Source organism: Condylura cristata, unplaced genomic scaffold, assembly GCF_000260355.1.
Source record: "Condylura cristata isolate star-nosed mole 26May11 unplaced genomic scaffold, ConCri1.0 scaffold00007, whole genome shotgun sequence".
In the NCBI taxonomy this organism is placed as follows: Eukaryota; Metazoa; Chordata; class Mammalia; order Eulipotyphla; family Talpidae; genus Condylura; species Condylura cristata.
Window position 1 is genome coordinate 56,226,810 of NW_004567108.1, and position 14,519 is coordinate 56,241,328.

Sequence of the window (14,519 nt, forward strand, 5' to 3'; positions counted from 1 at the left end):
ATTTTTTGGCCATTTGTATTTATGAAAACATGAGCTGATACTTCCTTTTCTCATTCTGTTCATTGTAGACATAGCTATCAAGATGTTACTTTCATAACAAGACTTAAGGAATTTTGCCTGTTTCTACCCTTTGAATTATGTTGTAAGATTAAAATTATGTATAAATGTTTAATTAAAACATCTAACTTATTTCTTGTTGAGCTCTTTTGCAGTTTTAATTTTCTAAAATTCATGCCTTTTATTAAGATTTCAAATCTACTGCAATGATGTACTGTTCTCGTCTTTGTATATCTCTATCACACATCTGGTTCTCATCCTTCTTCCACATCACAATGTTGTTTATACATTCTCTAGGTTTAGTTTTTTTTCTAATTAGCCTTGCTACATTTGTCTCAATTTATTAGTGTTTCAAAGAAACAACTTTTGGCTCAGTGCATCCTATTACTATATTTATTTTCTATTTCATTAATTTCTATTATCATCATGATTCCAAACCATCTGCTTTCTTTAGGTTTATTCACTTGTTCTATTTTTTTTTTGTCCACATTAAATTGGACCCTTAGCTCATTACTTTTAAATCTTTATCCCCCCTCCATGTAAACATTTAAGTTATAAATTTTCCACTAAGAAGTTTGAGGATTTATCTGGTTACAATGTAACCACCCCATCACCCCAGTCCTTTTCTTCTGAAATTGGAAGATAACCCCTGCTGAGGCAGGTACCTGAGAAGGAGATTCCGGGCATGAGAGCTTGGTCATTGTGGAGGGAGAAAAAGCAGTATAGACTTCCAAGTCCTAATGTGCTTCCCCACCCAAGACTCCCACTCCCACACACTCACACTTTATCCCACTTTTTTTTTTTTTTATTTATTTGTGCATACAGAACTGGGTTACAGGCCAGAGGTGCAGGGGCAGTGAGAGGCTTCACCAGAGAGAATGGGGAGCAGAACAGGCAGATCGACAAAGTACACTGCTGAGGGGAGCAGCGGGGGGTCAGGAGAGGTCTGCCACGCCATGTGGACTCCTCCAGGGCAGGTGGGAATCGAACTCATGCGGAAGTGGCTTAAGCTTCCTAGTGCAGTGCTTTAACCCGCTGAGCCACCAGGGAGGGCCTTTTTTTTAAAGATTTACTTATTTATGCATACAGCACTGGAGTGCAGGCCAGAGGTGCAGGGGCGGTGAGAGGATTCACCAGAGACAGAGTGGGGCGCAGAACAGGCAGATGGCTGAAGTCAGGACTGCTGAGGGGAGCAGCCGGCAGGTCAGGAGAGGTCTGCTGCGCCATGTGGGTCAGCTCCTGGTCATGGATCAAATTCATGCGGAAGTGGCTTTAGTTTCTTAGTGCTGTGCGTTAACCAGCTGTGCCACCAGGGAGGGCCCCAAGTGATCCTTCTTTTATAAGCCCAAGTGTCCTTATAAGCTCCTTCTTCATAAATTTCCTATACAGAAAGAACCTCCTTTTTGTGTACCTAAGCATTCTTCCAGAATTTAGTATGTAACTTGTGACTCGTGTCGTGCAGGGTTTACATGGTCTATATTCCTTACCAGACTGTAAATCTCTTATAAGGAGGAGGCACATATCTGATTCATCTTTTAATTTTCCCACAGTATTCTTCAAAGTGTTTTACAACAAACATTTGTTCACTATTATAAAGATATTAGTATTACATATAGTTTAAAATTTTGATATTAGTTATCAATGTCACTTCCTTAAGATTGTAGGAAAATGCTTATTAATGTATGTTTTTGGTATTAATATGTATTATGGAAATCACAATTGTTTTCAAACCAATATAGTTTCAGATTCTAATCCTGAGCCAAAAAGGATACAAATATCATGTAAGACTTCATTAAACCAATCTAGATTTTTTTTAAAAATACTGTTCATAAAAGTTCTAATGACACAAAAGTTCCATTTAATACATTTTTGTGGTTGAATAAATATTTATTAGACCCATTCTAGGTAATTTAAACTTATTTTTTAAAAGAGGAAACTATTGCAGAAAAATTAAAACTGTAAACAAGGTATCAATACCAAACAAAGATTTAAGAGCTTTGAGCTGGAATTTAGTTTACTTCCTAAGAAGTAAGCAAGCTTTGCTTGTTCTCATTTTAGAAGGGGAGAAAAAAAGAATTTTATATATTATATGCCTCTTTTGTCCTTTTTTATATGTACTAACATTCAAACACAGAACAACTTTCTATAAATAATTATAAAATAAACTTTCAGGATTTAGTCATTGAGGGTATGTCAAGACACATTTCTAGACAATCCTTTGGAAGAAAAAGACATCAAGATTCAAAGTGTTATACATTCTAAACAAGCAAATTAAATGAATTTGCTATCACTAACTTAAGTAATCAAGTACTTGGCTTGAAGAGTCCAACAGACTGAAAGTCTGTTTTTCAAGAGCATTATGATCTTCTATCAATGGAGATATTTTGGTACTTCTATATTCTAATATTTCACGATCTTTGCTTGATGTCAGTAACTCATTAGTGACTGCACCCATAGTTGCATCTTCTACGAGAATATTTGCTTGATATGCTCCAACTGGAATTTCAGGCAAGCCAATGTAGTCATGATCTGCCACTACTGAGCCTTGTAAGAAATAAAGACTATCTGAAAGAAGAAACATCATTAAGTTTACTTCTTATAATTATAATTAAACATAATTTTAGAATGAATGCAAGATAAAGAACAAAGTCTCAAGAAATAAAATAATATCAAATTAATTTCTGGTAGATGTTCCCATATGGTAAATAAATATACATGTTACAGGATGAATCAAATATTACAAAAGTTTGACAGTTTCTCACATACAGAACTCAGGAAAAACCAAGGAATTCAAAAGAGTCAAATCTTACTATTCCCTGGGTTCTGTTTCTGTTAGGGGTGTGTAAGGGAGTGGAAGGACATAAAGTGAAGGTGTACATTAAAAACAAAGCTATAAAACTTTATTTTTGATATCAATAATATCCTTAACATACTCCTACAAAGCATTTCTAGATTTAATGGGATTTTGAAAGATAGTTTAGCAAAAAGAAATTGCTAAATCCTTGTATTTACAATTTTGGAGAATTCTCCAATCATTACAATATTAAGTTACAAACCAAGTTCCTACACCAGGCTTATGGGACAGGAACATATAAACAAATAGCTGTGATACAGTAGGCCTAAAAAGTAAAGCTTACTTAATCTAACTTTATACCAAAATGCTAATAAACATTTAAAATATAGCTAAATCCACACTGAAATATGGACAAGGGATTTTCCTTGTTGCATTTAATTCCATTTTAATCAAATATATCCTCATGGTCAGGAAAAAAAAATGCTTAACATGAATATTGAACTGATGACAAAGCAGCAGCATTTATACAGTGAATGTATATACAAAGATCTTCCTCTACTTGAAACGGTAAAAGAAACTATCACAATAGTTGAAAAACTTTCTGGTCCCTTACCTATTCTTTTTGAATTTTATCCCAAAACATTGACAGGCTTACTTACAGATTTTTAAGTTTAAAGGGTTCTTACATTTGATGAACAAGAAATAGCAAAGGAAGATTTAACTAGCCATTTAGTTTAGAGATCAGTAAGAGTACCTCAGAGCAAATAAAATTTGCTAACATATCCTGGAGCAAAATGCCATCACTGTACTAATATGATCCTATTTCAACCCTGAAGTTTATATATATATATATATTTAGCAACTTTCAATTATAAAATTCAGTAAATCAATCAAAGCTAGTCTCTCTACCAATAGATGTCCTAAGTAGACTTTGGCTTGCAAGGACATTTACTTTTGTCTATTTGGTTCCTTATTAGACAAAGTGTATTTGTTTTTGTTTTTAGGGATTTACCAAGTTTAATTCCAATTCTTATTAATGTAAACATAGTAAATAGTTTAAAATGCTGTTAAGAAAACACATATATTTATGAAGAAAATATAGTAACTGAAGGTGGTAAGAAAATGAATTGTAAATATTAGTATGTGATAAGCTGCTACATAAGAGAAATAATTCTGAAAGATAAAACAATATATCATACAACCCATAAGAAGTGCTATCTGCAAGAGCAGCAAGAAAAAAGAAAAGTCATAAAACACTTTTAAAATGTGTTGCTAGAGGTTCAACACCAAAGTTCACCACTACCCTGTTTTAACAGTGGAGAAGGATAAAGGGTAGTTATCAAAAGAACTTTAAATACAATTTATTAAAAATGTTGCTCGTGAAATTTTCCCAATAAGCCAGGGAGAATTCCCTATGTTTAATGCTGCAAAGAATTAGTGACTACAGAGACCATAGAATTTAAGGTAGTTCCAAAGATCCTTATGTAGATCTTTGATGAAGAAAGTTTTCTGTCTCAAATGGAATTTTTCCATACAGATGAAGCAGATCTGTTTTAGAAAAAAATCTTCTAAGTTCCTACTTTGATTTGCTGGAAATGTATTCACAGACATTAAGCTTAAGTATCTCTTAGTTATATTTGGCTTAGAAAAAAAAAAAGAACTCTACCAACTTCATTTATTTAAAAGGGAAGAGCTTCTATATAAGCTATATATATGTGTGTATGTATGTGAAAAATACACACACATATATATCCTTTTTCTCTTAATAAGCAATAAACTTTAAGGTACTGTAATGAAACTGTAGAGAACAAGGAAAAACACAGCAAGTTCTATGTAAATTATATGCAATGGTAAACTACTTTGGAGATGTCAAGGCGTACTTGCATAGGGAAAAAAGCCAAAATTCTTATTCATTCAGAAAAGGTCAAATATGTTTCTACTCCACAATGGTCTAAGTATACTATGCCAAAAGAAATGCTTTTTAGCTTTAAAAAAGACTGTCAAAAAAAAAAAAAAAGACTGTTGAGCTCTTACATACATGTTAAAATGATACTTTAGATATAGTGGATAAATAAATTATCTATTATATTAAAATAAATGTAATAATATATCTATTAAACCATATATCATTAAACTATTTCACTTTTTTTGTAGTTTTAAATGTGGCTACAGAAAATTAAAAACCACATTTTGTAATTTTATATTATATAGCTATTAGATAGTAGTGATCTAAAATAATCTTGATATAAGCACACAGAAAAGAGCGAGGTAAGTTTTTGCCCTGTTTATCCCTCAACACAGACAGATAAACAGATCACATTAAACTACTCACTTACATTCCTTTATAGACATTACTTAAGTATTTCTTCTTTTCTCACTCTATTGATTTAATTATAACATCTGTTTGGTAAAACACTGTTTCAATTTTGACATACTAAATAATTAAGTCTTTAATTTTTTAGAAATCAAAGAATTTTAAAGACATTTCAGCAGGATATACTTTTCTTATGTAGTTTTAAGAAGTAAAAACAAAAACAAAAAACCTTCAAATTTTGTTTACAAAATTTGCTGAAAAAAATGAGTTAAAATCAAAGCCTTAAAAAGTCTGAATAGTTTAGATAAATTTATTTCTTCAAATAGAAAGTACAAGGTTTTAGAATATTTAATTTTCTTATTCTGAAGAGAGAAGACTAGATAAGTCCTATATATGGCCTGATAATTCTACAACATAAAATGTCTTGCTGTTCTAGTACAGTACACCCTCTGTCATGATACAATAACTATAATTTGATACCAGAGTTGTCAGATTAATAATCAATATACTTAACAAAGTTGTATGACTGGTAGTTTGCAGATTATATAACTAAGGTACCAAAGACAGGTTACATACACCATATTAATAACAAATTCAAGATCATAGGGTTGATGCTACAGGGCCTGAACTTTGATTTGTTTCACAAACACTATAATAGTGTTAGGCAGAATGATCTGCTTCTAGAAATGTGTTTATACTAATCCCTGGGACAATGAATATGCTACCATACCCAGCAAGGATGAATTGGGATAGTAATGAGTTAACGTTGTTAACTAGTTAACCTTAAAATAAGGAGATTATCCTGAATTTTCCATGTGGGTACAGAGCCAAGGCCCACATGGAAGGTGAAGATAAAGAGGAAATGCAGAAGAGTAAGAAAGAAGGTTGGAATGTTATGTGTGAAGGGCTGATTCTGAAAAAAGAGGTCAAGCAATGTGGGCAGGCTTAGAAAGGCAAGGAAAAGATCTCTTCAAGAGCTTCCAGAAGACAGCATAGCCCAACAGATGCTTTGATCTTTAGTCCAGTAATGCCAAACTTGGACTTGTAATTTAACAGGAGTATTAAGAGAAAAAACTGTCATGTTTTAGGTCACTAAATCTGTGATTATTTTTCTATAGCAGCAATAGAAAACATAAAAAGTAATGAAAGTCATTTCACAAATGAAGGTTTTCAACTATGAAGGCCAAGCAGACTAAAACCTTTGGGGGGTACAGATGCAAATCTATCACAGTAACCTAACCCAAACAAAACAAAAACTAATAGAAATTTATGTTGGATAGAAAGTGAGTCAATACCAGTTTTTCTTTCAAAGGAGAACATTTTGATTGCAAATACATATAGGGCATATCACAAAATTTCTTGTTAAAATAATTAGTCTTGAAAAGGTGCCTGGCATTGAACTAGACAAAGTGACAACAGGCCTACTTCAAATAGCAATGAGAAATATCATGGACCTAGTACTGAATGTGTTACTCTACATTACATTTCAGATAAGAATGGATAAGAAGCTGTCAGAGAAGCTTATCAGCTTTGGACAGTGAGTCTTTAATACGGCTATGAAATCTCAAGAAAAGAGTAGCAATGACAAGTGCAGACAGAAATTAAAAACAATTCTGTCTCTAGCTGACCTAAATTTATGTCAAAAAAAATACGATGATGTCATCCAATGACATTTTTCTTGCTTTAAATTCAGTTCAAGGATTATTTAAAATCAGTTCTTAAGGTTTAGATGTTCAGAAAAATGTGACACCGAAGAAAAACATGGCAGAAATCACAATTACATAGAATTTTGCAAGTAAGACAAAGGACCAAGTAATAATCAGGAACCACATTCCAGGACATCTAGCTCACCACTTCCTTTGTTTATGACAGAAAAACAATTCTACCCATCAATCCCATGTTCCTTATGTGTAGGCTAGTATATTTCACTATCCTTTAAATTGTTAGAAGAAACATCTGCAAAGAATTCAAGTAAGAGGCAGAAATTAAACTGCCTCTGTGTTGATAATATCTACTCAATTGCAATCTGAAATATTCAAAAGGAACCAAACATCTGGCCTTCTAAGAAAGTCTTTGACAAAGGAAATTTTAAAATGTTGAAACAGATCTTAAGGCTGCAACACTTTAAAAATAAGGTTTGTATTCATTAAGGAAGGTTATCACATGAGAAGGGAGCAAATGTTGAATTCCAAAGACTAAGATGGGAACCACACTAAACCAGAAAGGACAACATGTATCTCTATAATCTTTTTTCTACTTAACATGTAGAATGGAGAAATTACAAAGGGTAGCTAAGAACTGAAAGGAGGCACAAGGAATGACATAATTTATAAGAAAGAGAATGAAAGTGCTATGACCTTTTGGAAAGGTCAAGTTCAAGATAAGTTTGCAACTGAGTCTGTCACTAGAGAAGGAAAAGGTACTAAGAGCTTTTAACACAAGAGTTGTGCCTCAGGTCAGAAGCAGAGTTGAGTTATAATTGAAAAGATCCCAAGGGATGCATATCCTTAAAAGGTATAGGGTAAGTGCAGACTATGTCTGCTGTTACTGCTGATGTAATAATTGTTCCCTTAAGTCTATTAAACAACTCAGTTGTTTATATCAGTTTAAGTTGTGCCAAATTATTGTTACTCATATTCAAATAACATTGATGCTTCATCTTTTTTTAATAGAAAAAGCAAAATTAACTGACTAAGCACCAATTAACTCCCTCTCCAGGGAGCAGATATATTAGGACAAAAATAAAAGTCTCAATAAAGTAGACTTTAATGGGAAAGCAGTGGCAAAAATGCCATTAGCTCCAATCTAGGAAAGAAAGGGCTAGGGATCAGGATATGCTGAGTGTTCAGACTGGGGAACAAGTATAACCTTATTTAGGGTGCTATTACCTCTTCTTATAGTACCTTACGGAATCTTAGTATACCTCAGAGTATACGTAAATATATACATGTATGCACCACCACCCCCTGCACCCACCATAATCTGACCATCAAACAACATTAAAATTTAATCACGTATTTTTAAGTCCCCTATTATAGAAAACATAAATATTCTGCACAGGTTTGTTTTGGTGTCTTTCATTCTAAAATGAGGCATAAAATGATAAAGTTTTGTGAAAGTAAAAATAGAGAAAACAATTCTGTGAAAGCAGTTCAGTATCTCCCACAAGAATGGTGGGAGAATATGAAATATATTAGAAATAAAAAGCCCAACAGTTCCAAAGTTTATATTCTAATAAAACTAACATCTAAAACTATGCCAAATGAGAAGCGAAAAGAAAACTAACCAAAGAGGGGGAAGAGTTCTTCAATTTTTCACTTCTTTCCTTATACAAAGAATATAAAGTGTAGAGAAGTGATAGATTTTTACCTTGTTCACTGGATTCTCTCACGTAGGGCTTAAGGTGAGACATCTTGATAGGTCTTTTAAGTCTAGTTCCAGTGTTGTCTCTCAGAACAGCACATCCACTTTCTGTAATATAGTCTATGACACAGGGACCAACCCATTCTGACTGGAAACGACCATCCTTCCACCAGTTTTTCCTCTGTCTTAAAACTTCATGACCCACTTTTAAATGAAAAGGATTTAATTGCTTTGGTTTCTTTTTAACAATGATTTTGCTTTTATTTTGTTCCTCAAAATTGTTATTCTCCATCTACAAGTACAAAAAAAAAAAAAAAAGACAAATAGAATGAACAAAGTGAGGGAAGAGCTATAGTTTCCTGAAGATAAATGCAAATACTATTGTAACAAAATGGTTAGTTATCGTGCTACTAATTATATTTAATTCTTAAAACAATATTTTGATATTCATCATCCCAACTTTATAATGAAGACAGACATTGGCAAATTACTTCTAGTGCAGAGCGTAAGACCAGAGATTTGACCTAGCCCTAGCTGATTCTAATACGTGTAACTTCCACAATTTCAGTATTATAGAGAAACCAAATTAATGGATGAGTTAAATAAAACAAAAATACACTAGAAGGCGCTAAGACCAAGAAGTGAAGATCAGAAAGGAAGGAAGATAGAGGGGTAGCTAAGATGAGTAAAAGGGCTTAACTGTATGATGAAGGACACACTTGGACTTTTGGTGATGAACTTACAGTGTAGTATATACATGCTGATTTTTAATGATGCAAACATGAAACTTAGGGTATAATGCAATACTACTTCAAAACAAATTTTTAAAGCCAGTTTTCCCATTATCTCTCTGAGTTTCAAAGTTAAATAAGTATTCAGTTTAATCAAGAGAAACAGAATATGACAGAAAAATTTGGTAATGGATACATTATATACATGCATGTATATATGTACTTTCTGAATTTTTTTAAAGTCACTTCATAGATTTTTAGATTATAGCACTTCTATTAGAAAGACTCACCTGGCCTGCTGAAGTTGTCTTATTTTCCGTTTTTTCATCAGCTTCTTTAATTGCACCTAAAATTTTGGCAAATGTACTTGTATTATCACCATCCACTTTACGAAGAATATCTGAAGTCTCAGGCATATAGGGATTTCGGTTAAACATTTGAAAATATGGTGTATTTTTAGTAGGTTCCTATTTTAAGGAAAATAAATAGCAATTTATAATAAAACATTTATGTAGCCCAGAAATGTCACAACTTAAGAAAGTATGAATTATATAAAGGCACATACCAAGTGAGTTATGTTGAAGGCAAAAGAAAGCGCTGACAGGTGATCATCCCAGTTGTCAGGGTGTTCAGCACAGTGTTTGGAGAGAAACGTTTTGACTGTGCTAGGTGTGCTTTCAGCTGGATTAACAGTTTGAGAAGCATGAGAAATTACAATTTGTTTTGTGCCAAACAACCCACACAGTTCAATATTGATCTGAAAAATATATAAAAAACAGTGCTGACTTTAAAATATAATTTGTTTCCTTAACTGAAAGGTTTCCAAAGAACTTGAAACTTTCATGGGTCACCCTCACTCTATATGAAATGTAAGTATTTTGTTTAAAATAATAGTCTTGATTACCCTGGCATTTTATCTAAGTTATGTGCTGGAGGGAGATGAATTCTTTGATATGTTTACCTGAATACAGTCCTAGTTAATATTTTAATTCAAAAGTAACTGAATTCTAGAAATACCAGAGAACAGGTATCATTTCAATAGACCTACGGTCATGATATGTCATACCCAATGATATTAAATGACTGACCTTTAGAAAAGGCTTTAACTTTTTGTCTCAAGGGGTTGCCAAGGAATGATTCAGTAAGTCCATTTGTGGGAAGCTATCTTGATACTCTTAACCCGTCAGTCCTTTCTCTCACCATCAAAACAGACATTCTAATAACGACTATAATTTTGGTTTTCCAGGTGACTTTATTTTTAAGAAGGAATTTTTCCTTTGAAAATGTTTATTCTGTTTCCTTCAGAGATTTACAAAAATGATTTTTATGCATTTTATTAAATGCAATTTAGGAAATGCTCTTAACACCAAGATACGTCTGAGACACTTATATTTTCACCCAATAAGCCATCCACAAAAGGTTTATATTTGTTATGTTTTGTCAAATTTTCTAAGTCATGAATAATCACGTGACTTTAAAAATGACTGGAAAAATTGCTGGTGACTGATGACTTCATACTATCACCTAATATCTTGAAGCACTATATGCATTTAAGGTGAGGGTTTTGCTAATAAAAGTAGAAGTAAATCAGTATTTCAAAAAATTTCCTGATAATTTCAAATTTTGGAGGGCAATTTCCTATCTGATATGGTTTGCCCGTATTTCTTTTCATCTCATTAATATATCTGTAAGAAAGAACTAGAAGTAGAAGTATCATTTCTATAACATTCTCGTGGTTGATAGTGATTACATTAATAGTATTATCCTGTTTTACTGCAAGAGATTTATGCCGCCTAGCTTTTTTTTTTTTTTTTTTAAGATTTATTTATTTACGCATACAGAACTTGGATACAGGCTAGAGGTGTGGGTTATGAGAGGATTCACCAGAGACAGGGAGGGGAGCAGAACAGGCAGATGTACTGGTACTGAAATACACTGCTGAGGGGAGCAACAGGGGTCAGGAGAGGTCTGCCATGCAGTGTGGGTCAGCTCCCAGGCTGGGGATTGAACTTGTGCTACTGTGCTTTAACCTGTTGTGCCACGAGGGAGGGCCTTGCCTAACTATTCTTTTAGGGGAAGTCTGGTGAAAATTAAATGACACTGTAAATTCAATTACTACTAAAACCAAAAGAATGAATGAGAGAATCACTATAGATTTCTACATGTTGTGGATTTTCACTTTTCTTTCAGGATACCTTTGTATACTGTGTCTGATGCACAAACATCTACCTTCTTGATTCAGAATGCCACTATCAACCTGTACACATTATTGCTAAGTAGCTTCATTTCTTATTTATTAGGTAAAAAAAAGAAAGAAATATAAACAAAATGTCTAACAGCATTAACCCACAACTGAACCCATTTTGTAGGCCACTGCTGATTCAGTGAAAATAATTAAGATAATGTTGCAGTTACAATCACAATCAAGTCTCATTGGTATAATATGGTAATTATGCAGAGTTGATATAGTTGGTATCTTTCCATTAAGTACCTCAGCAACCTTGGATATGAGAAGTTCCACTGTACTAATGAGTCACTTCCCCAGAAGGAACAAGACCAGATTAAAAAAACTGAGCATGACATTGTCTTTGGCTGAAAGTGTCACACACTCATCCACTTAATGCTGTAAGCCATTTCTAGTTACTTTGGCTTGTTCTTACCTGTTTAGAAGGCTAGGAGAACTAGTTATTGCTGAGCACAAGTGTGTCACAAGAGTAACAGATGAGTATGCTTATTTTAATCACTAAAAATTATAAAAGTAACATTAGGGTGATACATATAAACTGAAAAATTTAAAAATATCTATATTTTCAGCACTTTATAAAAGTTCCAAGCTTGACCTTATGATTTTGTATTTCAATTTTCTTAACTATTTTTACATAGCTATATATGTAAACAGATGCATAAGTAACACAGAATAAAATTATTTATGCAGATTTTTAATTTAACATTTTGTAAGCATTATCCATGATATTTCCCTTTCTTTCTAAACAATTTTAAGATTACAAAATATTTCATCATGTAACCAGACCTATTTTTCTGACTTGTATTTTTTTTGGTATTTAGGTTGCTTTCTATCTCTCACTAATATAAAAAGGAGGGTGGTAAATAGAATCATAAAAGAGCTATTTATATATAAAGTCTGCATACTTTCCTTACAATAAATTCTTAGAAGCAGGATTGAGTAACTAAAAGGCAAAAAATATGTGTATGGCACTTAATGGACATTTAGCCAACAGCTTATGAATGATGTAATTTCAAGGTCTAATGCTACCAGTAATATAAGGCTATTGTCATTTCACTTGTAGTCTATTTGCTATTACCACTATTTTTGTCGATTAGGTTAAATAAAAATGATCTTCACAGGCATTTCTACTGAGTTTAAACATTTTTCCATGTTTGTCACTTTTATTGCCTTTTGTGAATTGTGTTTACACTGTTGACTGATTTTTAAAATTTGTTTGGGGAATCTTTTAAAACAAAGATAGTAGCCTCTTTCTACATGGATTGACTTAATTCTTGTTGGCTTATTCCTTGGCCTTATGTTTGGTTATTTTATCACATGATCTTCATGTAGTCAAATTTGGTGATGTTTTCCACTGAAATCCATAGCACTTTAAGTTACAATGTTACACCTATCTCTAGAGACTCAGAAAAACTACAAGACAATTACGTTCTTTTTTTCAATTTAAAAAGTTGAAAATTCTGTGATTTAACATAAAACAATTTTAGTATACAGAAACTAAAAAACTATATTAGAGAAATTAGAAGAAACTAAAAAATATTATCAATGCTGTTAAATGCATTAACTAATTTCCCCCTGCTCCAGTCATTTGTGAATATGCTAGCATTACTATTTTAACCATGGTACCAAACTCTCTGACAAGGGGCTCCCTTAACATCTGTTATACACTTTGAAAACTACTGGCATAGGTTACAGTTTAACATTAGATAAAGTTACATTGTATTTGATTTGATGAAGTTAAATCTTTACAGAGGATGTTGTAATAACCAACGTGAAACAGGAAATGAGGACAGCTATCTGATTCCAAGGCTTCAGAAATTGAGCAGTAATTAGTATATATACATTTCTCATTAGTAAGCAATTATGATTATTTAAGAAATAAAAATACTTTTTCCTTAACTTTATGAACACTCTTTTTTAAATAAGTGTTTAAGATCTTATTAAGTAGCATGGACCTATGCTATAGAGTTAATATAGCAGACCTGCTAAAAAGGCTGGATGTTGGCTAGAGTCTAGAACCATGGATTTGGCAGGGTTTCTATCATTCCCTAACAATAAAGCACAGCTACTCTGCCTAAGCAGTCCACACAAACTGTTTGTACTAACAGAGTGGTAAATTAGCCTAAATAACTTCTTTTGGGAGTCTAGAATTTTGGTATAAGCCAAGGAGGGGATGCATATATGACTATCCCTGCTGGGCCAAGATACTGAGTCGCTACTGAGCTTCCCTGGGGAGATAACATGTGTGGCTACAACTTGCTGCTGGTGGAATTAAGCATCTAATATGTGATTTCATTGAGAGGACATCCTGGAAATCTGTACTTGGCTTCCCCTGGACTTTTGCCATAAGCCTTTTCTCTTTTGATTTTGCTGTATAATCTTTTATTGTAATAATCTTAACCACGTTAAGTCCTCCTAGTAAATCATAAAACCCGGAGACAATCTTAGGAATCCCTTCACAGTGGACCTGACTATGTAATAACTATAACCTTAGGTATTTCTACTGGACTACAATATCAAAGTTGCTATGAATAAAAAGTTTGGTTATCACTGATTTTTTTCTTCTGCAGTATGCTGTCAATTACAGAAATTTTTAAATATGCCTCGAGTATATTATATAATGCATTCTTTCAAAAAATTTTCAGAAATATTCTTGCCTGCTTAATCTTTCAGGTTAGCGTTAGCCTGTAAAAGGCCAGAACAAGGGGGAAAGCTCCCTCCTTTTTAGTGATTAGAAATTCATTAATAATTATATACTTTTGATTTGGGAAAAAGTGATTCCTTTCAATACTGAGTATTGTCATTCAGAACATGATGTATTTCTCCATTTAATCAATACCTGCTTTACATAAAATAAGACTTTTTAAAGTAGAAGTAAACAAAAATAATTTAGCCCAATTTTGTCATTTTAGTTTTAGAAAACCTGACAAGCGGTTTACAGTTACTTAGTGGCATAATGAGTACTAACTATCTTTGTATTATACAATTAGAAACCTCTACCTATATATATATATA

The 14,519-nt window shown here is 32.9% G+C and overlaps 1 protein-coding gene across 2 annotated transcripts in view; it reads right to left on the reverse strand.

The window, feature by feature from the left end:
• Nucleotides 1-1,323: 1,323 nt before the first annotated feature.
• GIN1 (gypsy retrotransposon integrase 1) overlaps nucleotides 1,324-14,519 on the reverse strand; it is a 30,199-nt gene continuing 17,003 nt past the window's right edge. Inside the window, exons 5-8 of one of the 2 annotated variants that reach the window (XM_012721726.1) lie at nucleotides 9,825-10,016; nucleotides 9,550-9,726; nucleotides 8,535-8,820; nucleotides 1,324-2,622 (exon numbers count right to left, since the gene is read on the reverse strand). In XM_012721726.1, the coding sequence (XP_012577180.1) occupies nucleotides 2,348-2,622; nucleotides 8,535-8,820; nucleotides 9,550-9,726; nucleotides 9,825-10,016 (930 nt within the window). In that variant the 3' untranslated portion in view covers nucleotides 1,324-2,347. The remainder of the gene's footprint in view (nucleotides 2,623-8,534; nucleotides 8,821-9,549; nucleotides 9,727-9,824; nucleotides 10,017-14,519) is intronic. The other variant, XM_004678356.1, reaches the window with a different exon arrangement.